Below are 24,120 nucleotides of genomic sequence, written 5' to 3'. Positions count from 1 at the left end.
AAGGATGTATTTATATTTTATTGTACACATGGCAGCAATGATCAGAGTATGTACAATGTCAGCATACAAGCTTGTAACAGAACTGTTACTTTCCACATAAGAGAATATAGAGGTTAGCTGGGGAAAAGCTATTTCATTGGTCAAAAATTCAATCATGCAATCATGTAAAATATGCAAGTACTATTTGATGAAAAGCAACACTGTCACAAAAATATTTCATCTCTAAAAATTCTAAACAAAACACCGCTCTAAAATCAACACCAATAAAAACAGTGCGAGTGTTTGTGTGTATATGATAAGTCTGCTGTAAAAAAGCAGGTTATTTCATCTTTAAAAGCAAAGCATTGATTTTAACATGGAAAGGTCACTACATTATACCAAATAATTATATACCAGGAATCTCATGGTGCAAATCTGTGAAAAACTTGACAGAACACTTTTAAATCCCTTCTCAGTATCTGCATAAGTATGTTAAGCTTTCACCAGCAAACTAAATACATTTAACTAGCTCTGGATTTGTTTTTCAATAATTAATCACATCTGTCCCCACAAATCAATGAATATGAGGTTTCCATGGAAGTCATTTACATACCGGTACTATTTACAAGTATACATGAAGGATCCCACTTATCAAGAAAAATGTGACAAAATATCGAAAGATCGCAAATATCAGTTTTATTGTTATGATGTTAGACATAATTTATGTTTCAATTTTAAAATTCAAATGAACTTTATCATATATGATCAGTAAAACCATTTACGGTATCTTGAAATGCAGTTCTTCACTTCCTAGTATGATAGATTTGTTAAAAAAAAATCTTATCAATCCTAGTGTTGGATACACTGGTTGAGAAGTTGGAATCAAAGTGTTAAGCTAACAACGTAATCAAAGTGCAACTTGCAAACGATAGAGATAGGTATTTGGGGGGGGGGGGGGTATACGTCACTAAAAAGGTACTAGTTTATCATATATGTTCTGATTTAAGTTGCTAAAATAAAAACCAGTTTCTTCCTTACAATGTTTTAATTCAAAACCCTGTGTCATGGAAATCTTAGTAATAAAGTTTTTTGTTTTTTTTATTTTATTTAACTTGGAATATTTAGGTGATGCTGATAGGCATATTTTCAAATTAAGCAATCATTTTCTGTATTAAAAACAGTATCAAATAAACATAAAAACTTCCTTTTGTTGCAAAATTTTATGATTATATTATATCGATATAAATCTGTTTGAAAGTATATATACTTGTCAATATATTTAAAAATAACCATAAAAATCTACAATAGATTGACCAATGAATCTACAACATTTTGTTCATGAAATCTACAAAAGCTAGTTTTTGTATATGGTAGACGTACATTATGAATAAGTCAGGTTATGTTATATCCTACACAAATACAGGTCATAAAGAAATCATACATACTTCATGAAGTTCAACTATTATGTTACATCAAATTTTAATATAAAACACACAATCATAACAAGAACACTAACAGAATATTATTAAGCACTTAATCTGTCAATGTAAGACACAACATGACCTTCAACTTTATATCTTAGGAGACCAGCTTTTAGCTAAAAATTGAACTCGGATAGCAACACAATCAAAATTAGGAAAAATGATATAAAGTTTGAAGGTCATATGGATACAAGACAAACAGTCAACTATGCATATTTTTCAATCTCCTTTGATCAATATTTAAACATATTTGAAATAGTCTTATATCTATGTAGACTTTCATTTCTTTAAAGACCCACACTTGCCTGATACTCATTTTTTTTTTACTATTTCTTCACAGCTGCCGAGACAGGAGAAGGTCTCACCCGAAATGAATGCAAAAACAATACCGGTACCCTAATTAAGGACAAGTTACATTCAATCCTCCACACAATTATTTCTTTAGTGAATGTTTTGAAAAATAAGCACAGCCAACTGTTTTGAAATCTGCACAGATGTCCAAGAAAACACAGTACAGATCTTTGCTATCAGACATATCACATCAATGGCTAAATATCATCTAAAATTATGATTGTTTGATTATGTATGTCCAAAAAACATACACTAAAATATTTATGGTTACTTGTTAATGATTTTAAGGAAGTCCTTTCACCAAATACAATGTCAACATAATAATATGTGCCATGGTCAGCAACTAGATTCCTACAGAGGAACACGGGTTCATGAAAAATATAGATATTTATCCATTTGCAAAAAATAGTTGTATATTAATTATTGACATTCATTTTCTTTCTGAAACACACCGCAATCCGAATAAAAAAAATATGTTTAAAAATTAGAAAATGATTGTTCCTCCACAGGATTTATTTTGCTGAGAACATCACCTCTAAACAGGATGGACACAATGAACATTGAATGAATCTAAAGTATTATGCTGCTGATCTAGCCACTGCATGGCTCACATTTATATAATGGTTTTGGAGTCATTAGAAATAAGTTCTAAAGATTATAAAAAATCTTCTCGATTATTATCTGTCTGAGAGCACACTAGATGATTTTAAGAAAACAGGAAATAAACACAACGATTTTTGTGAAACCCTTTCTAGTCAACATATGGAAAACATGATTGTACATTTGTAAAATCATCATCAATTTTGAATGTCTTTGGTAGAAAAGTCATACAATTACATTAAAACAGCTGCGACACATGGTTTTGTGTCTAAGACATGCATCATCCGATTTTCTTATTTCATTTGCTATACAGATTATTTCAGAAAGTAGTGATGAAAAATATTCGAGGGTATATTCAAAATCAACCAAAGGTGTGTACTTAATTTGACATGACATCACAAATAAAGAGGTATAGTGAAACAGCAAACATTATTATGTCATCAATACACAAACTGGCTTATGCTTTTAGTGTTTGATATGACTTGGAATCTTTATAAAGCATAAATTAGAAATGTTTTAGGCTTCAGTTTATATTTTAAACAATCAGGTCATTGGTCATTAAGGATATATGGCTGTTATTGTTTTTGAATCCTAAAGAAAATGATGCGATTTAATATTTTTCATTCAAAGAAAGAAGTTTTTAAGTAATTATTACACATTAAAATAATATTTCATTTACATTTTGTATTAGAGTCTGGAGGCTCAAAATCGTATGTCGCGGCTCAAATATACTATTAAAAGCAAGGATTTTAAAGTTCAATATATGTATTGGAACATATTAGAGTTTCAATAGAACAGTAGGATAGATGAGCTTTATCTGCACACAGAATAACAATGAATATTACTGTGTTGTATTATCCCGTTATACTTGGTATCGGCAAGAGATGGTGAATACAATTAAGTCTCTATCATTTTCACCATCCCTGCTCCTATGGTAACACAGTGCAAATTGAGACTGTCGCATCAAAGAGGTCCTACAGAAAACTGAGCAGCCTAAGAAGAAACCAAAGCCTTACATTAATGGACTCGCTAGGCAAAGGAAGCCATATGGACACCTTCAGTGTCAGCTCTTGTCCAGATCTACAGACATTGGCCCTCCTTGTAGGAAATATCTAGACCTAACAGTTTATAGCAAATTTCAGTAACAAAATAAATTATCTTATTAAGATCACTTAAAAAATCAGTCTGAAAGAAAAAGTCGACCAGGAATCAATCCTTTTGTAATTTTTTCATCACTATTTCATTATAAAATTTTCTTATAGAAAATATATATTTATTACAATAACAATAAAACCAAGTCTTTATGCCTTCTGTGTTAAATAGAATTCACATATCTTTCACATAATTAGCAGGGAAAAGTCCAGCTTCCTTTGTTCGCGCGTTGGTTCCCTTCCACCAGTGTTTATCCACCTCGTCTTCCACCAAAACTTCATCGCCTTTCTTCAGATACACTTCCCCAGGCTCCTGTGGCGTGAAGTCGTACATCGCTGTAACCTTTTTCTGCAACGAAATACACACAAGCATTTATTATAAATGCCTAAGGAAGAAGTCATTAAGTATTGGAAGCAATACAATAGTCCCCTACCAGTTTTAATGGCAGTTAAAAATAATCTGAAATCACTTGCATGAATATGCTTAACATTTTATATCGGTATTTCGACCACAACTGTATTCCCAGCACCTAAACAAGCAGCTGTTTGCTGTAGTTCATAATATGTACAAGCTCCTAGTTGCCCTCTTACCACATACTCAAATTCATAGTACTAGCTTGCATTATCTTTGTGATATCGGAGAATGCAGTTTTACCAGACAGATGAACAGACATTCACACCATTTCTATTGCCATTGCAACCATATAATTGTCCGACCTAACAACTTAATCAATGTGCATAATTTTCTTATTTCCCTCTATCCACATACCAAGTTTCATGAACATAGCTTTAATACTTTTGAGTAATGCGCAAAGCCCACATCCAGCAGTGTTTGACACTTATTTGTTCACAGGGATCCTGAAGGGGACACCAAGAGTAAAATCAAGTATCCTTTCCTGGAAAAAGGTGTACCTTAAATGTTTTCGTCAATTTGTGAAAAAATATGTCCCTTCAAAGTTCTTGTCAAGGTGTGATTTTGTCTATGTGTTTGACCCTTTTCAGGCAGTCGGAGGCAAGTATTTCTCTTTTAGGATTATTTAAGCAAGCTCTAAAGCTGTTACACATAAAAAGAAAAAATATGTAGAAAAAGTGTATAGGGTCACAAAATAAGACTAATCACAGGGATACATACATGATTGTTTCAAGACACTAAATAGAGAATAACATGCTTCTAGCACTTGTTATATGAGTGACTGATATGCTATGGGTATGAATCATGTGTATGAAGTGATTTGAGTGCGAATCGCGTGTATGAAGTGATTTGAGTGCGAATCATGTGAATGAAATGAATTGAGTGCACTCATGTGTATGAAATGAATTGAGTGCGAATCGTGTGTATGAAGTGATTTGAGTGCGAATCGTGTGTATGAAGTGATTTGAGTGCGAATCAGGTGTATGAATTGAATTGAGTGCGAATCATGTGTATGAATTGATTTGAGTGCGAATCGTGTGTATGAATTGATTTGAGTGCGAATCGTGTGTATGAAATGATTTGAGTGCGAATCGTGTGTATGAAATGATTTGAGTGCGAATCGTGTGTATGTAATGATTTGAGTGCGAATCGTGTGTATGTAATGATTTGAGTGCGAATCGTGTGTATGAAGTGATTTGAGTGCGAATCGTGTGTATGTAATGATTTGAGTGCGAATCGTGTGTATGAAATGATTTGAGTGCGAATCGTGTGTATGAAATGATTTGAGTGCGAATCGTGTGTATATAATGATTTGAGTGCGAATCGTGTGTATGAAATGATTTGAGTGCGAATCGTGTGTATGAAATGATTTGAGTGCGAATCGTGTGTATATAATGATTTGAGTGCGAATCATGTGTATGAAATGATTTGAGTGCGAATCATGTGTATGTAATGATTTGAGTGCGAATCATGTGTATGTAATGATTTGAGTGCGAATCATGTGTATCTAATGATTTGAGTGCGAATCATGTGTATGTAATGATTTGAGTGCGAATCATGTGTATATAATGATTTGAGTGCGAATCATGTGTATGTAATGATTTGAGTGCGAATCATGTGTATGAAATGATTTGAGTGCGAATCATGTGTATGTAATGATTTGAGTGCGAATCATGTGTATGAAATGATTTGAGTGCGAATCATGTGTATGTAATGATTTGAGTGCGAATCATGTGTATGTAATGACTTGAGTGCGAATCATGTGTATGTAATGACTTGAGTGCGAATCATGTGTATGTAATGACTTGAGTGCGAATCAGATGTATGAAATGACTTGAGTGCGAATCATGTGTATGAAATGACTTGAGTGCGAATCATGTGTATGAAATGACTTGAGTGCGAATCAGGTGTATGAAATGACTTGAGTGCGAATCATGTGTATGTAATGACTTGAGTGCGAATCATGTGTATGTAATGACTTGAGTGCGAATCATGTGTATGTAATGACTTGAGTGCGAATCATGTGTATGAAATGACTTGAGTGCGAATCAGGTGTATGAAATGATTTGAGTGCAAATTAGGTGAATGAAATGCATAAGTATGCAACAGTTGTTTTTTTTTACATGCACTGGAAACTATTTTGGTTGTTTTAAATTGTAAAAAATCTAGTATATGGTGAATACGCAAACCAATTTCGTCTACGCAGACTGGTTTGGAATCCGTTGTCCAACACACTTGCTCACAGTTAAATATGTTTGTTGCATTATTCAGGGTTCAACACTAACTTTATTTCCAAGGGATCCCTTTGAACATTTCATTGCTACATGTTAGTACATAAAAACAATTATCATGTTAGAACAGCTCTCCAATTCTGTAGCTTAGTACTTTTAAAGCATTCACAATGAAAGCACATCAGTATGAAACAAGAGAATAAAATGCTTTGAGAAGGAATCATGGTTTGAACATTGAACAGTGTTGCATTGTTTGCATTTCTTGGCAATTTCATAAATAATAAAGGGGATTGAGACGTTTAAATCACTGGTGTGTTTTCGGATTTATTTTCGTCCAAATAATAAATATCTAAATTCCCATTGTGTAAAACAAAAATAAACCAAAAGACGACTTGAAAAACCATCAGTGTACACTATAGGACTTCTTGTGCTAACCAATCCAAAAATATGATCATTTTTTGAATTATGAACTGATTTTTGTGACTTTGCTTTTCAATCTTTCTGTTGAAAAATTATGGTGTCCTGTCAGGACACCTGAGATTAAAGGTTCTGAAATTTGGTGTCCTGCGGATCCCAGGACACTGTTAATGTTGAACGCAGCATTTTTATTGTTATGGTATCCAACCCACAAAGATGTGAATTTGAGATGCATGGAGACCCGATATTATTTTGGTATCATTTGAAAGGTTTTGCGATTAAAAAGGAAATTTTAGAAAATTATCGAACAAAAACCAAAAATGTTGGCCTTCGAAGATTGCAAAATGGGTTTTTCCATCAAAATTTGGTTGCAAAAATAAGCTAAATATATCCACTGTATTATTTATATGTAATTTATTCTGCATATTTATAATCAGCAAGCCAATACATTTTTGAATGCTGCCAAATTAATATGAGGTCACCAGATATCACAACTATACATCAGGTTAACGGAGCTATCAGAAAACTAGCTTTTAGTGGGTTGGATTACATAAGTTTTAGTAAAGAAAAACATTTTTTTGGCTTATATAAAACTTTGTGCAAGAAAATTATAGTGTCCCGACAGGATACCTGACTTGGAAGTTCTGGTATTCCTCTTTGAAATTTGGTGTCATCGGGATCCCGGGACCCCGTTAGTGGTGAACGCTGCAATTAAAGTGTTTTCATTGCAATAGAAACCATATTTCTATGTCCGACTAAAAATTCAAATGTCTTACATATTACTCTTTTCAATGCCTTCTATCCAACATTCATGATTGAAGCACACTTATGAATTATGCCAAGATCCACTTCATGTGTGAAATTCACAAGGAGTTTATTGCCATAGCAACAACATGTTTTGTCTACTGAATAAAATAAATTGACCCATATACTACCATTATGCACTCTATCCACTTATTAAATTTCGTGAACAAAGTTTTAATACCTTTGAGTTATGTCTATATCCAGTAACAGTATTTTTGTAACAACCATGTGGTAAGACATATTTTTTGTCAATGAAATCAGTATCAATCTCCTTTATGTCCACTTACAAACTTTATTAACCTAGCATTAATACTTCTTGAGATATTTCAGGATCAAATCAAGAAGTGGTTTTTCACTATTTTTGTTAACATAGCAACCACATTTTTTGTACCGTATCCAACATGGTGCACAATCTCCTTATTGCCCTCTATCCACATTCCACATACCAAGTTTAATGAATGTAGCTTAAATACTTTTTCAGAAATAGCATAATCTGGTTTTTCATGATCAAGGGTAACCGAGGTAAAACGGGTAGGGAACTTTAAAAAAAATAGTGAAGTATACTAAAGCTACCAGTACATGTATGTAAGTGATTCAACAAGAGAACCACAGACGGAAAGCTTGACTGTCTCAATCAGTTTGCAAGTCATGGGTGAATTGAAAGAAACAATCATAGCCCTCTAATCCTATAATCTATCTATATCATAAATTCTCGTTTGGTTATTTACAGTGCTAAACACATGAATGTTGTAATATAATGAGCACATTTTTTATCTATAACATACTGTCAAGAGTTATCAGAAATTTATATAAAGACATTATTTCATGCAATGCCATTGTATTATTATAAATATACTTCAACCAAGCCTAATGGGAAATCCCCATTCAAGTCAAAGGAGGAAGATAATTACTGAATCATGATGCCCTTTAAACATTACAAGTTCAATGCAATATGCAAACACTACCTGTATAAAGAGGGTTGGAAGAAAAATACAAAAATGAGCGACACAAAAGTTCCCCTTTGTTATAATTGCAATCAGAAAAACATGTCTGAACAAGAACTTATAGGAATAATTGTTATTTTTCAGTTGTATGTGTGAGAGAAATTTAATTAATTTCAAATATGACTGCTATATGATTATCATTTATGAACTACATCTGCTTCATTATCATTGTTTATCTACAAGATATGGACTATCTACTGCAATGCTGACTTGAAAATATAAATGAGCGACATTACAGAATCTAATGTTTAGTTTGGTTTAGTTTATTCTGTTTATCCTCCAAATGTGAAGAGAAGTATAGTTTATATACACATACACAAATATATACAATACAATACAAAGTATAGACATAGAAAAATAACAACAAAAGACTTGTCATTTTATAGAGCCATTGGCGCCTATGTTAAATGTTGATGCCCACAGACCCCGTGTAATTTTGGTATCAAAGGCTAGTGCTTGCTGATTTCTATATCAAAAATATATGTCTGAAAATGATTCACAGATCAAGTTATAGCAGAATAAATCTTTACTTTCTATTTCAACTTAAATCAGAGTGGCATGTTGTGCAATATTTCAAGGCCAAAAAAGCTGGTATAGTGTTAACATATTCATTCTCAACACTTAAAACTCCAATGAAATGATATCAAAATAATACCATGCATCAAACATTTACAATATTATACATTGGATAGCATTATGATCCTTCAATCATTAAATACCCCAAAATATGAATTAAATATAATGCTTCCTTGTTTAATGTATATATATCTTTTGCAATGCTGACTTAACCTGACTCTGAAAGTATAAATATATGACATGAAATTATACCATTATGATCATTCATTTAGTTAATACCCTGAAAGTATAGAAATGAAGAATAAAACAACCGCCACACTATGCACATATATCTAGACAGTTAACAGTGAAATAAGGGATGTCCATGCTTGATAACATTCATGCATAATGTCCTTAACAGGTACGGTATGTGAAGTGGTTTCACTAGGAGCAAAAATATTTACCAGACATGATAGCCCTGTACTCTGATCCCCCTAGGTGACAAATGACAAATAAAAACAAAATAAGCAAGGAACTACAACAGATCAAGGTAATTTGAGTGTACACTCACACTAAAGCTGCAGTAAATGAGTGGGAGCTTTTTGTTAGAGCTTTATTTTGGAATATTTTTTTAGATTTTTAAGACTGAAAAAAGCATCCATTATTTTTTTTTCATTACTGTAAAGAATAATTTCAGTTAAAATTTCAATAACTGATTGCAATTCAAGGGCCGTAACTCTCTGGAAAGAATAAAGCAATACAACATGATGAAGATATTATACTAATTAACACTGGGACCATACACTGCTGTTGCTTATGGTTAGACAGTCTACATGGGCAATTTGCTCCGATTTTGACAACTCAGGTTTTACTGGAGATCATGCAGTTAATGGAATTCATCTTAAATATTATAGGCATAAACAATGTAACCAAGTTTTTTTAGGCTGAATAAGAAATGTGGAAAACTTGGTCAATGCTCTGTACACAAAGGACCATAATATTTCCCATGAAATGACGGGCGTTTAAAAAGAGAACAAAATAAAACAGTTGTATTCATGCTATTTCTACATAACTTAAATGCAGAAACAAAGGAAAGATAAATATTCTAGTTAAATAAACACTATGCTTTTCAATCTTTTGAGGCAAAATTAACCTAGATAGTTTGTTAAATATTACATGTAAATAAAGTAAAATCACCTGTGCAGCCAAGTTCTTCATATCCCTTAGTGTTATGCTCTGTCCTCGACTGACTGAGGCTCGCCGATGGTATTCTATTAACTCATTTATGGAGTTAAACTTCACTACCCATAGGAAATATTTGCCAGCTCCATCTCGGAGAATTTTAAAATGTTGAACTCCATCTTGAAATCTGAAAAAAAAAAAAAATTATCAACTGACTTCTTTAGTATAAACTTTTAACATTTATATTTTGTGATAACATCTAAGAGAATTGTCCTACTTAAAATACTCCGGCTAGTATACATGTAGGTCTATGTGAAAGGAGCAAGCGTAAAGGTAGATAATATAATTTCCAGCTTTTAATAAAACATACTAGCATTCAAATTGCCATAAATGGAACATCTCAGTGGTTTCTACAAAATAAAGAACTACATGTAGTGTTGGGAACCATTCTAACATTTACTTTCTATTATCAAATGTTAAATGTTTAATGATCAATTAATAATCATAAATGTTTATGCATGTACAAACATCTCCAAGATTGCATTAAGGATTCGTTAATTTATCATTACATAGTTTCTGAATGGTCTGTTATGTTATGTTACATGAATTCATCTAGCATTTGTAAATTATATAAGAAACACATTGAAGTTAGAGGAAATGTTTTGTTTTGAAAGATTTCAGCGAAACAGAAATGGTCTAAAATCATAAAAAGTCTCCTCTTACAGAACTACCGTCAACAATCGATTATGATGAACTCCCCCAGTTGACAATGACAATGGAAGTCACTGAATACATACCATGTGTGTACTAGCAAAGTGAACATGAGACAGTGTACTAATACATACCATGTGTGTACTAGCACAGTGAACATGAGACACTGAATACATACCATGTGTGTACTAGCACAGTGAACATGAGACACTGAATACATACCATGTGTGTACTAGCACAGTGAACATGAGACAGTATACTAAGTTTCTTGTTTATGTCTTCAAACATTTTTTTTTTCTGCGGTAAAAAAAACAGAATAATCTATTGTTAAGCTTGGTGATTTTTTTCCAGACCATTCTCATTAAGATTTTGTTCTAATAATGCAATTATGAATTAAATACAGTGGAAAACTATCAATAAAAAAACGCCTTAAAGTGTTTCATCTACATGAGATAATGATAAAATTCCTGTACTGTACTGCATTTCAATGCATTTCCTTGTTACTACAGATATTTTTATCTCATTTCCTTTACAGTTTTCAAAACATACTGTACCACACTTGATGTAGACTACTTCATCTAAATATTTATAGTGCATACTTGTGATAAAATATACATGTTTTAGGCTGTGATAACAAACTTCTACTCTGAAAAGAGCTTGTAGTACATTTGTAAGATATAATTGACAATGACACGTAAACTTTTTTTATCGATTAGAAACAAGGAAGAAACTTGCTGCATAAACTTTTCTAAAGTTGCATGTGCAATAGCACAATTGTTCAAATAAATCAATTGCATGAAAAGTGACTACTTAAAGAAGTGGGTGGAGTGGGGTAAAACCAAACTTACAATATCATGATAAATGTAATAGGACATGATTATTCTACAAAATTCATGCAAATAGCTACATATTAGAATACACTGATTTAAATGCAAACATTATGGCAAATTTAATTGTTTCTGTATTCAAACAGTAGAAACATTTAAAAGCTGTGTTAATTATTTCACTACTTCTAATTGTATACAGAATGATGCGCTCTAACTCCCAAATAAGCAGTACCACAATTAATACAATTGTTTTAATTTATTGATGGATGATTTAAAGATGAAAAAATATCGAAAACAGTGGTTCTTATGAAGGATACTGTGTTTAATTTGAAAGAAATGTGCAGAAAACATGGTATTTCTACCTTATGAGACAATTGTTGATCACTGTTAATCTTTTAGGACCCACCAGTCATATAACATCTGTGTGTTTTTCGGTAATTAAATAATTGTTACAATCTTGTTATCAGTTATTAATATTTTCCATAAATGCAACTAAAATTGAGCATGCAGAATGTTTGAAATGTTAGTATTTAATCTTTGATTTTCCATATTATTATACAAATAAACATGTACAGGAAGTTTGTTAAATGTTAATGAGTCAAAATATATCAGACAGGGAATAACATGAAAACAGTCCTTAAACCACTCACACATATAAGCCTCTACTATAGATCACCCCCTGGTTTGCAAGCCTTAATGCAGAGAGAGGAGAGGGAGAGAGAGAGAATGATGTAGGGGGAGGTCTGGCTTCTGTTACCATAGCAACAGGCAGCTGCACTTACTTGACAGAGAGGGAGAACTCCCCGGGCTGACTTTCACAGCCACGAACGAGAAACGCCCCGTCCGGGTGTGCAAATTTCCCACCACTCTTTTCCAAAAGAAAACTCTCTGCATCTTGGCGTTTGATATTCCCTTTAAACCACCTAAATATAGTGATAATGCAAGTAGTCTTTGCAAAAAGATTTTTGTGCTTTTTGTGACATGTTTTTGTAGTGTGCACATGCAAAATATGAGAAGGCATAATTATCCAGACAGCTCAACCTATTACAGCACATTAATAAACATGAATGACTGGGCCAAAACTGGTTTGCTCATCTTCTGTTTGCATGTACACACTGTGGGTCAGGGTTAACTTGTCTAGGCTAGAGGGAATGAGACGACACCCATCACTACACCGGGACTTACTTGACGGACATAGAAAAATCGCCTGGTGCACTTTCACTGTTCCGGACTAGAAATGCTCCATCCGGATGAATAAACTGTCCATTATGATTTTTTTGTAACAATAATTCCTCAGCTTCGTTTCTTTTCATGCGGCCATAAAACCAGCTAAAAGATACAAAGTGCAGTTAGTATGAGACTGACGACATCTGCAGGTTCTTGGGCAAAGGGGAGATCATAGCTACCAATAAACAACATTTCACAGAAACACAACAGCTGCAATAAAATAACATAATTACCAAACAAGTTGTCGCTTATGATCTGGTATTTTAGTTCATTTAAATACCGAGTTGCATTCATTCATTCAAGATTTAACGAACAAAGCATGTGCCAGATGACTCTGAATACATACATATATACACTATTACACGTACACTTATGATAAACAAGTGAAGATGTCAACAGATAACTGTATGTTGGAAAAGATAGGTGTGTTACAATGGCTTACTTACAAAATGATAATTTGTTATCTTTTTAGCATGTTACCTGACCAATATCCTTGATATTTTCAGTTTTAGTCTCTGTATCTTCACTCAGAAATAAAAACAAGAGTGACAGAGAGCAACCACCAACGCTCATATGATGATTCTGCTTATCCAGCATGAGTGCTGCATAACTAAACAATAATTGATGCCAGAGTTATGGGCCTTAATATACCAGTTCCCATGCTTCTGCAACATACAAACCAAGTTTTATTTGAATGTCTAAAATGTTTCTTCTAGTAATAGCCTGTATGAAAATGCCAATGACACCATGGCTATGAGAAAACCATGACATGTTGTTTTTGTTTTTTAAAAGGCAGCCACAAAATCAAGAATAAATACCACAAAAACCCTAAAAATATTATCAAAAGTGAATCTGTCAAATGCTAAGTTAATAATTAAATTCATTTATATCTTACTCATGTGGCTTCAGGTCTATGTAGTTATTTGGTATATATCCTTCGCGTCCATTGAACTCTGCTTTATACCAGTTTTGGTCATCTTCTCGACTCAATATCTGTAAAACAGACCAAACCATTCAAACACAGAGACATTCATGAATCTGGCTGTTCAAACCCATAGTTTTCCTAACTATCCCATCTGTAATACTATTGACAATTTATTAAATACATAGTAATACAACCTATCTCTAATTTTAATAAGCATTTACATGATAAGTAAAATGTAATTGTAAATCAGCTTGGAAAACAAGATCACGATGTCAATTATCACCAACTTCAATGAACCCTGTAACAACTGGGGCCAAGATTATGAATAGTCTCGAGTCATAGTTTAGACTCAAGACTCAAAATTGCAATCTTTGTAACTTTTATTCTAGCATAACTCTATATATTATAAATAAATCATATTATTAGTTGAATGTTTTACTATTAATATCTGGAATAAAGATGAGTTTTTATTCCTTCCCCAAAATGCTTGTCTGAGCCTGAGTCACACTCAACTTAAAGGGGTTTCTAAATTTGTTGAATATGTGTGCACCTTTTAACCATTTGTGATATTTTCACACCAATTGCTGAAGATGTCATTTTATTTGATGAATGACAGATTAATCGGCAGGCAACAGTCTGGAGATAAAGAGAGCATGTGCCCAACGTGGAAATATACTTTAAACCCAAGACCTCTGTGTCTTAATTTTCCAGGGAACCTGAAGGGGCACCAACAGTTGAAATCAAATGTCCCTCATTGAAATCAGGTGTACCCCTCACAGATTGTTTGTGAATATCGCCTTGATATCTTCTTAACTTCAATGAGTTTGTGGAACATTCCTGTTTTACCAAGAATATCACAAGTATGGCGTAGAAGCGCTCTTTACTTACATGTATATACTTTATTATTATTTTAGTGTCTTACTGCACAAAATGTTCAGAGTGATAATTATATGAACAAAATTCTACTAGTACAAGAGTTAGTTGTTTGCATGCCTTGGGGGATTTATCCTTGTTTTGGTTGTTTGAGAGGCTTAAAATTCTATATATGAAGATCTGTTTTCATTCATAACATATTATTATTATTAATTACAAATAAATCAATTGCAAATCCACTTCATCTACAAATATTCAAAAACGGAAGTTGACTATCTTTAACTTCCTGTGCTAAATTATCCTGACATAAAAGTGTTTTTTCCATTGGGAAATACTGTCTGCTTGTAATTTTCAAAGCTACAGTGGCTTAAATATGCTTTAAAATGTGCCAATTACGATATTCAATTGTACAGTGAGTTGCAATGTTAAGAATCAATTTACAACCGTTTCAGGAACAACCATTTTGATCAAAATGAAGATGGCTTCCAAATCAGTGTACCGGGATGTGATGTGATTCAGGTGAAGGGCTGAAACCATTTGGTGATGCATAACTGACTTTTAAAGGGGCAAGTCACCAGATTGTCTCAATAGCAGCAAATATATTATTTTAACAAAACAAGCCTATAATTGTCAATAAGATCTAGTATGAGGCAATTAAAACATTCTTATACTTATTAAAATTATATTTTGTCGCCATGATGAATTACATCATATATGCTATGTCGGAAGGCAACATTTTGCTTAAATTGAAGACTTAAAACAAAGATAACTTTTCTTTTACTACACCATTTTAAATGAAATAAAGGGCAGTCTTTGTCGCTTACAGAGCCCCACCTACGTTTTATTACCAGAGTTTGGTAAGGTGATTAGTTTCATCAAACACTTTTGACAAACCTGTTTCGAAAATAATGTTTTTACAAAGCTCATTTAGACGGCCGTTTTGTGAAAAGGTTTGTTTAAGTGTTTTAAGAAACTTAACTCTTAATCAAACTTTGGTGAAAGACCAAATGCGGGGCTCTGTAAGTTTTGTAGACTGCGCTATGTTTCATTTAAAATAGTGAAGAAATAGTGAAGTTATCTTTAATTAAAGTCTTCAAAATATTGCTCTCCGATGTAGCATTAAATTTATGACCCAATTTATCACGTGATATACACATTCTGGTCATGTTTGTAGTGTAGAGCAGATTAAACATAAAAATGCCTAAACGCTTTAACCGTGGCAGTGCGTTGTTTGTGAAACCAAGATTTCACATAAGGTTCCAAATGCAATTGCATTTGCTTATTATTCCATACTTTAAATTAGTCTTTCAAGTGACTGATACTCCATGCTTGTGATTTAATTGAGTTTCTACATAAAACAAGAGATGTTTGTCAAACATTATGCCCCCCTGAGGGCCATGTTGTCAGGATTATATGGACAATTGAATGAAATATGCATGGACCGAAATGACAGCTGGTCTGTCACTGACATTGGATGCCGTTGAGACAGTTTTAAGATTATGACCATTCAAAGTGTGAGGAAAGAGTGTGTTAGGACCATGACCTTTTAGGAGTCATCAGCTTGTCACAAAAAATCTAAATGTCAAGTTTGAGGGCCATGGATGCAGGCATTGACAAGTTATCACACAGACAAGATTTTTTCGTTCAAGGTCACTATGACCTTGACCTTTGACCCTATGACCACTAAAATCATAAGGAGTCATGTACAGATCAGACGCAACATCAAGTCAAGTTTGAGAGCCATGAGTGCAGGCATTGCCGATTTATCACTCGAAACATTTTCGCATTCAAGGTCACTGTAAACTTGACCTTTGACTCGATGACTCCTAAAATCAAAAAGGGTCATCTTCTGGTCAGGCCCATCTTCCATGTCAAGTTTGATGATCATAGGTTCAGGCATTGTTGAGATATCACTGGGAGAAAATTTGTTGATTTTTTTGCGTTAAGTGTTACTGTGACCTTGACCTTGGCCCGATGACCCCCAAAGTCAAGAGGGGTCATATACTGGTCAGGCCCACCCTTCATGTCAATTTTGATGACCATAGGTCCAGGAATTGTCGTGTTTACTTTCAAGGTCACTGTGACCTTGACCTTTGACCCCTTAAATCAATAGGGGTCATGAACTGGTCAGGCTCAACTTCCAAGTCAAGTTTGAGGGCCATGGGTGCAGGCATTGTTGAGTTATCATTCTGACAACCTTTTACCATTCAAGATCACTGTGACCTTGACCTTTGGCCCGATGACCCCCAAAAACAATAGGGGTCATCTACTGGTCAGGCCCAACTTCCATGTCAAGTATGAGGGCCATGGGTGCAGGCTATGTCGAGTTATCACTAGAACAACCTTTTACCATTCAAGATCACTGTGACCTTAACCTTTGGCCCAATGACCCCCAAAGCCATAGGGGTCATGTACTGGTCAGGCCCAACCTCCATGTCAAGTATGAGGGCCATGGGTGCAGGCATTGTCCAGTTATTACACGGACAACCTTTTACCATTCAGGGTCAATGTGACCTTGACCTTTGGCCCAATGACCCCCAAAACCAATAGGGGTCATTTACTGGTCAGGCCCAACTTCCATATCAAGTTTGATGACCATAGGTCTAGGCATTGTTGAGTTATCACTCGGACAAGCTTTAAAATGATTTACCATTACAGGTCACTGTGACCTTGACCTTTGACCCGATGAGCCCTTAAATCAATAGGGGTCATCTACTGGTCAGGCCCAACCTTCATGTTAAGTTTGGTGACCATACGTCCAGGAATTGTTGAGTTACCACTCGGACAAGCTTTGGTCTACCGACGGACCGACCGACATACCGACATGCCTGTGCAAAGCAATATACCCCTCTTCTTCGAAGGGGGGCATAATTAATTCATGAGCACGAATACACCATTTTTAGATGTTTATGTAAAATTGTTTTACTATTACATGTTTTTTGGTTCCTATCTTACCTAATGCCAAACATCTATGGTCCCCCAGCTTACTTGGGGTTTCTAAGTCCCTCAATGAAATATTGGTCATGGTGCACAAAAAATGAATCAAGAACATAAAATGGGTTTAAATATTCTATAAAACAAGAGCTGTCACTCAGTCAGTGTGCTGGAGTATTACCCTGCATTTAAGTTTAAGATTGCAAAGTTTGATGAACTATGCATGGATCACTGCAAAATGAGATTACATGCAAACCCTTCACCAGAATTTCTAAGTAAAACAATTATATAGGGGCAAAATTTGCATTATATGTAAGATAGAGACTATTAGAGTTATAAATCACACTTGATTTTATTAAGTATTCAATACAATACACTATTTACTTATATATTTTCACTAAATAGAGTTATCTAACTTGGTTATTCAAGTAGGTTGGATGGTTGAGTTCCATTGTGTAAAGTCTCAATGCAATACATGAAGAAATTGATATATCAACCTATAAGAACTTAAGTGACAAACCTTAACCAGAATTTCTTATTTAATAATAAAAGCAATAATATGCCTTATATGCAAGTTTATAAGAATTCGCATTATATGCAAGATTTTAACTATCTTCCATGGCCGAGAGGGCAAGTTAAGTTCATCCCAATTGAGCGAAGGGTGTTTTGCGGAAAAAAGGGTTACCAAGTTTCCACAGAACACCCTGCGCGAGGATTGGGATGAACCTATCTTACAGGTGCCAGGGCTTTTTCTGCCCATTTTGGGGGAAAATACCCTAGACATTTTGGGAAAACTTGCGTCGCGAAATATGCAGAAATTTGAAATTTTTACAGTCTCCTGCGAATGAGGATATTATTAAATATTAGTTTCTTTTCCCTTACAAAAGACATGAAAAGGCTGAAATATGTTCTTAGGAGAGTGCAGCATTATTCCTTGAATGCAACTTTTTGATAGTGCCATTTGAAGCGAGAAATACTGTAAGTAATTTGGATTTTAAATATTGCCACAGTATATGGTTTCCAGGATGCTACAAATGACAATCTTTAACAAGGGAGGTAATTGTGTGAAGACAATAATAGGGGAGTTCCATACTGGTACTTTTTTATCTTTGCCCTGGTCAAGTATTCCAGTATGGCCCAATCTACTTAACAGAGATGGCAGAAATGGTTATTTAACTTGATTAATGCAGTAGGTTGAATAATTGGAAAGATACTGAATTAAATGTGGCTACATGTAAAACCTTAACCACAATCAAAAGTTGAATAATAAGGGGCCATAATTTGCATTTAATGCAAAAAAAAAGAGTTAAATAACTTGGTTATTAAAGGTAGCTGGATGATTGAGTATCTTTGTATAAAGTCTCAATGCAATACACCATGTATTTGCTAAGATATTAACCTTATGTCCTATGTGTGATTACATGAAAAACCTTCACCAGAATTTCTACATATCTTAAGTTTCAATGTTTGCTGAAATAATAACTTAAGGTGCATACATGCATAACCTTAACCAAGGTCTGGCACAGACGCTAAGGTGAGTATAGCTCTTCTTAATCTTCGAATAGTCGAGGTTAAAAGTTATTATAATGGATATTTTGACTAATAATTAGATCTAAAAACAAACTTATTTAAAATATACCATCATTTACAAGCAATAATGCAAAGTGAGGGATCATTAGATACCTAATTCTTATGAAAAGTCAGAAAATGCATCATTTTGCAAAAAGAAATTCTGTAGCAAACTCTTTGAATATCCTCATTCTAAAGTATTCCTGGAAGGAAGTGGGCCCAGATTGGGATCAAACCCCCAACTGCTAGAACACTATAGCACAATGCTCTAACTAACTGAGCTAACCGGGTGGCTGGATCTTACTCACACACACTAAACTACTCCCCCCTTAACCTTACAGGCCATTCCAGACCCAGTCACTCTTGCCTTGTACTTCTGACATGAGTAAAGTAATCATTGGAGGAAAAGTTTACTCAGTGTGGCATTGGAACACTAGCATGATGCTCCAATGCACCAGTCAATTGTTACCACTGCCCCCCTAGATCTGAGGTTAAAGCCGGGGAAATGGGCTGTGTTTTAACCTTCCTGGAGGCCCTGCAGTGCCAGGTGAATGCAGTGGTTTTGTCTTCACGCCAAAACCAGCGGGGAATGGGCCTTACCTAAGGTCCCTGGGGTGTGGGGCATTTGGTGGCAATTTTACCAGCAGTTCGTCTCCACAGGGTTAGGATTTTATCAGGGCTTGGCTGGACCGAAAGTCAAAGTCCCTGCTATTACCCAGACCTTGTGGGGGGGGGGAGGGGGGTCAAATTGAGCAAATTGAGACTGGTGCATAACTAAGCTAACCAGGGACAGCTGGTTTTTACCCACACATACTACAGGTCTATTCAAAATATAAAATTTAGAAGGCAAAATACAAAATATACCCATATCAATCTAAATATACACTTTCTTATTATACTTTTGAATAAGATGTATTTTAGTCTTAAATACCTCACTCTAAATGAACAAATGAGTAACTGTCATTTCCTGTATGAGGTTTTTCATAAATAAAAGTCTTTAATAGGAACTGTTAATAAAACAAATGATGCAAGAAAATGGTGAATTAGAAGGATAACAATCCATAAGGCATATGGTATTATATCGAATAAAAACAAGCTGAATTCAGATTCTGGGTTTTTTTGGAATAAAAACAGGAAGTTCATTTGAGGATCATTGACATGTATAATAGTAGATTGTTTCAACAAAGAAAACCTCAAAATTATCCCACATGATTACGTCAAATACGAAGTAGAAGTAATGTAAATGCTTAAACATAAATGACCTTTAAAACATCTCCTTTAGCAAAGCTTAATTCGTCATCAGCTGTAGCATTAAATTCATGTTTGGCCGTGGCCTCCATGTTGGTTTTGGGCAGTCTAGTAAATATTCATCCGCATGAAAACAAATTAAATCCTGAATGAACACCGACACTCTTCAACTAAATATTTATTCTTTACAATAATTCTACAACAATTCAGCAAAATAACTGGATATAATTTTATTTTTATCCACACTTAAGATTTCATTGAACTATTTCCACACTAAAAATAGTTCTTATTTTGGTACTCATAATAATATTTTGTGTAGGAAATGCAAACTAGGTACAAGACGATACTTTCAAAGGCCAAGTCTGAAAAATGATCGGGAGCTTACAGCTTTTTCATTTTAAAAAGCATTTTGAAGAAAATACGAAAACTAATTTATGCTAACCCACCAAAATATTGGCATCGCATTGTGTCACAACAACACAGCTTTGTCTGGACAACTCCCCTGATACTTTACTGGTTTATAATAAATCAAACTGATCAGGTGTACTGCCCTCCTTGCCATTCCCCTTCTATACTTCAGTACTGACTTTGCCATTTCAATTGCCAGAACTATAAACTTAAGTACCTGTCCCTTTTGTTATTGTTCTAAAGTTTATTAAAGTTTGCCTGCCTTTATTTGGCTGCATTATGCTGTAACGTGCGACGTCAAAGACGCAACAAATCCCTTCAGAGGGTGTCTTTATATACACTAAATTCTCTATCCACACAGAGCATATTACCAGCCAAGTAAACATACGTACTATGAACTTACTTTCGTCTATAACGGAATGTTATACTATGAACGCAAATCCGCCGCCTACAGCGGACCGTTATACTATGAACGCACATCCGCCGCTTACAGCGGACAGTTACACTATGCACGCACATCCGCCGCCTACAGCGGACCGTTACAATGCCCCGCGGCCTGTCCCATCACAATTGTAGTGTAACATTAAGACTACACTTAATAATCTTTCATTTTATTTATAGTCCCATTTGAGAAAATTTAGCAATAAAATGATGTCCTGCTGTGTCCATTTCATGACTCGTCTAGCTGGGCACACCTGTCACACAGAAACGAACAAAACCCTACCAATTTCGTCTGTCTACTCAAAATTCTATTAACGGCAATTGTTTTTTTTAATGCAATCAACACACATTAATTATAAATGCAAGCATACTTATTGAAAAATATACTTTATCATATATTTTTTAAATGAAAACAATAGCATTATTAATTTTGCCGTCCTATTCTTGAAATAATACTTTCAACATCTCTCTTGCTGTGATATTGTTTAATGGCACGAGGATCAGACTAACGCTCTCCTGGTTAAATACCACTATTTGGAACATCCACGATGTTTTATCAGACGAAAAACTCAGTAATGAATCTTTTTCAATTCATTTCACAACAATGCAGTTATATATATCATAAATAAATCATTATAACCAATGTACCGATGTTGACAACTATCGAGAGTACTAAAACTTACCTTTGTGATCGGTCTAGTATAAGCTGCTGTTTTAGATGACCGTTCTATACCCAAAGAATCAAATCTGTTTACCTATTGTCCAGTTGGTTGCCCATTGGAACAAAAGCAGTTCATGCATATTTTTAGACGGAATTAAAAATAAATTCCAACCTTATGGGATTTTTGACGGTTTAACGAATGGGTAATTTTACTACAAGAACAACTAAAATGAAGGAACTCGGTTGATGAACTTCGTCAAACACTTATTCTTGATTTTGAACAACTAAATAACATCTACTCGCTCACGTCGGTATATGAGGGCAGAAAGTTCTAGTTTTCGTAAACGGTCCTCAGAAGTATGCTTTATTAGGAATAATTCTGTGCAATCTTTTTTTACTAGTTCTATGGCAACAATGTCTTTTTGAGCCATGACAACCAAAAAATGGATTGAAAAAGAACATATAAACTGAATCAGTCAGTAATTCTAGCGTCTATTATACCAGATGCATAATAATAAAAGAATAATACCGTTCAAGTAATTTCTATGAATCTAAATTAACTGCATATGAAATGTTTTCTTTAAAATACACAAATGGCATTTTCTAATGAAACTTATTGTTTTTTTCTGCATCTCAGTTTTTATGTAGAGTGCACGTAATGGTATGGTGTCCCGCATCGTATCTGTCAAAAAATGGACACCAATACTGTTTTATTACCAAGGAAACAGACTCTAACGTAAGTGTATAAAATGTAAGCTTTAGTCAAAATCGAGCTTAAGGAAATTTGTTATCATATATTATAATAATATACTTTTTGTCCATACAAACTAGTACAGCAGTTTTATCAGACTCAGCTGTAAGAATCAGTTCTGACAGCCTAGAATGGATTTATTGTAATAAGCAGCTCCACCCCTGATGAACTTTTTAAACACCCGATCTTATGACGGAACCTAGAATGGTATATTATGGAAATTTCTTGTTGTCCGTTCGTCCTTCTATTCGTCTTTCCGTTAGTTTCAACCTAAACACGCCTGAGCTCAAAGATCCCTTGTTTCAGAATAAGGTTGGTCATTACAAATAGATGCCCCCTATTGAAATGTATTGTTAAAGTCACAATGACTTATATATATGTAGCTAAAATGATTTGCGATCAATAACTAAAAAAAATGAGCACAGCTTCTATATTACTAGAAAGTTTACCATGGCATATACATTTAGATGAATTACATTTACGTGACCTTGATCAATAAAATGTTTTGGTCAATAACATGGAAACAACTCTAAATTTCACAAGGAGATAAGTCCTGACAATAAGGTGTCCCCTATTACATGATTTCGAAGTCAAAAGGTGAAGGTCAAAACGACCATTAGCAAGAGAATTCTTCCGAGCAATAATTTAAAGCGATGTGGCTCAGGTGGCATGTTCTAAAACCTGACTCAGCATTTTTTGTTGGGCCAGGCCGTGCCAGATTTTATTTGACACCACGCCTATAGCGATAAGGATAGGCCTACAGTTTCACGTTGCCCTTAAGTAAGGCCCCTCCGACAAGTACACAGAAGCAGATGATATTGATATAGAAGTAATACCTTAAAATCTGATAAAAAAATGCATGTTACGTGGTAAAACATTGCAATAAAAGCACCTATAACATTAAATTATTACATAATTATTAATGTCTAAACTTTGGTATATTTTTTATTTCTAAACAACATCGGAATTTTGTTACAGTAGACAGGCAGTCTCTATTTTAAAACTCAAATTTAGAGAAACAAAACATGTATGAATTTCCTTTACGAAAATAAGATCTACGTTTGTAGATCAAATGTCAAAACACAATGGATTTTGTTGTTTTTCTTTCTTTCTCCATTATTTAAGAATCACCTCTTTTATACAAGTTTAATGTACAAGTATTAAAATTAATATAACTACCTTAATGTTTACATCAATGAACTAATGTTCATATTAAATGAAATGCAACACTGTTCTAAGAAGCAACATAGAAGTTAGAATTTATCTAAGTCATCATAAATGACAATTTGTTATTTACAAAGATGATTATTTTTTATCTGTACGTATATTCCTTTTTTGTGACCAGTAGACATATGATATTAGTGGGGGGTTTCTAAAC

General features: G+C 34.1%; 1 protein-coding gene across 5 annotated transcripts; it reads right to left on the bottom strand.

The window, feature by feature from the left end:
* On the bottom strand, positions 1-20,784 carry LOC128203122 (growth factor receptor-bound protein 2-like). 5 transcript variants are annotated; one of them, XM_052904408.1, is made up of 7 exons: positions 20,496-20,784; positions 13,828-13,925; positions 12,891-13,034; positions 10,183-10,354; positions 9,450-9,479; positions 7,253-7,327; positions 1-3,911 (listed from the first exon to the last, which is right to left on the bottom strand). In XM_052904408.1, the coding sequence occupies exons 1-7, from the start codon at positions 20,571-20,573 to the stop codon at positions 3,738-3,740; spliced, it is 771 nt and encodes a 256-aa protein (XP_052760368.1). In that variant the 5' UTR covers positions 20,574-20,784; the 3' UTR covers positions 1-3,737. The 5 variants fall into 5 exon arrangements, with proteins under 5 accessions (XP_052760368.1, XP_052760375.1, XP_052760389.1 ...); XM_052904415.1 differs by lacking the exon at positions 12,891-13,034 and adding an exon at positions 12,488-12,628 and having other exon boundaries at positions 20,496-20,781; XM_052904429.1 differs by lacking the exon at positions 7,253-7,327.
* Positions 20,785-24,120: the final 3,336 nt, after the last annotated feature.

This window comes from Mya arenaria, chromosome 2 (genome assembly GCF_026914265.1).
Source record: "Mya arenaria isolate MELC-2E11 chromosome 2, ASM2691426v1".
Classification (NCBI taxonomy): Eukaryota; Metazoa; Mollusca; class Bivalvia; order Myida; family Myidae; genus Mya; species Mya arenaria.
The sequence above is the reverse complement of the archived record's forward strand: the minus strand, read 5'-3'. Positions and strand labels throughout refer to the sequence as shown.

Excerpts from the sequence above, each read along its gene's own strand:
- LOC128203122 (XM_052904408.1), bottom strand. The coding sequence starts at position 20,573 with ATGGAGGCCACGGCCAAACATGAATTTAATGCTACAGCTGATGACGAA. Across the intron at positions 13,926-20,495 it reads CTAAAGGAGATGTTTTAAAG|ATATTGAGTCGAGAAGATGA; the intron begins GTCATTTATGTT and ends TCTGTTTTACAG. Across the intron at positions 13,035-13,827 it reads ATAGACCTGAAGCCACATGA|CTGGTTTTATGGCCGCATGA; the intron begins GTAAGATATAAA and ends TGTATCTTTTAG.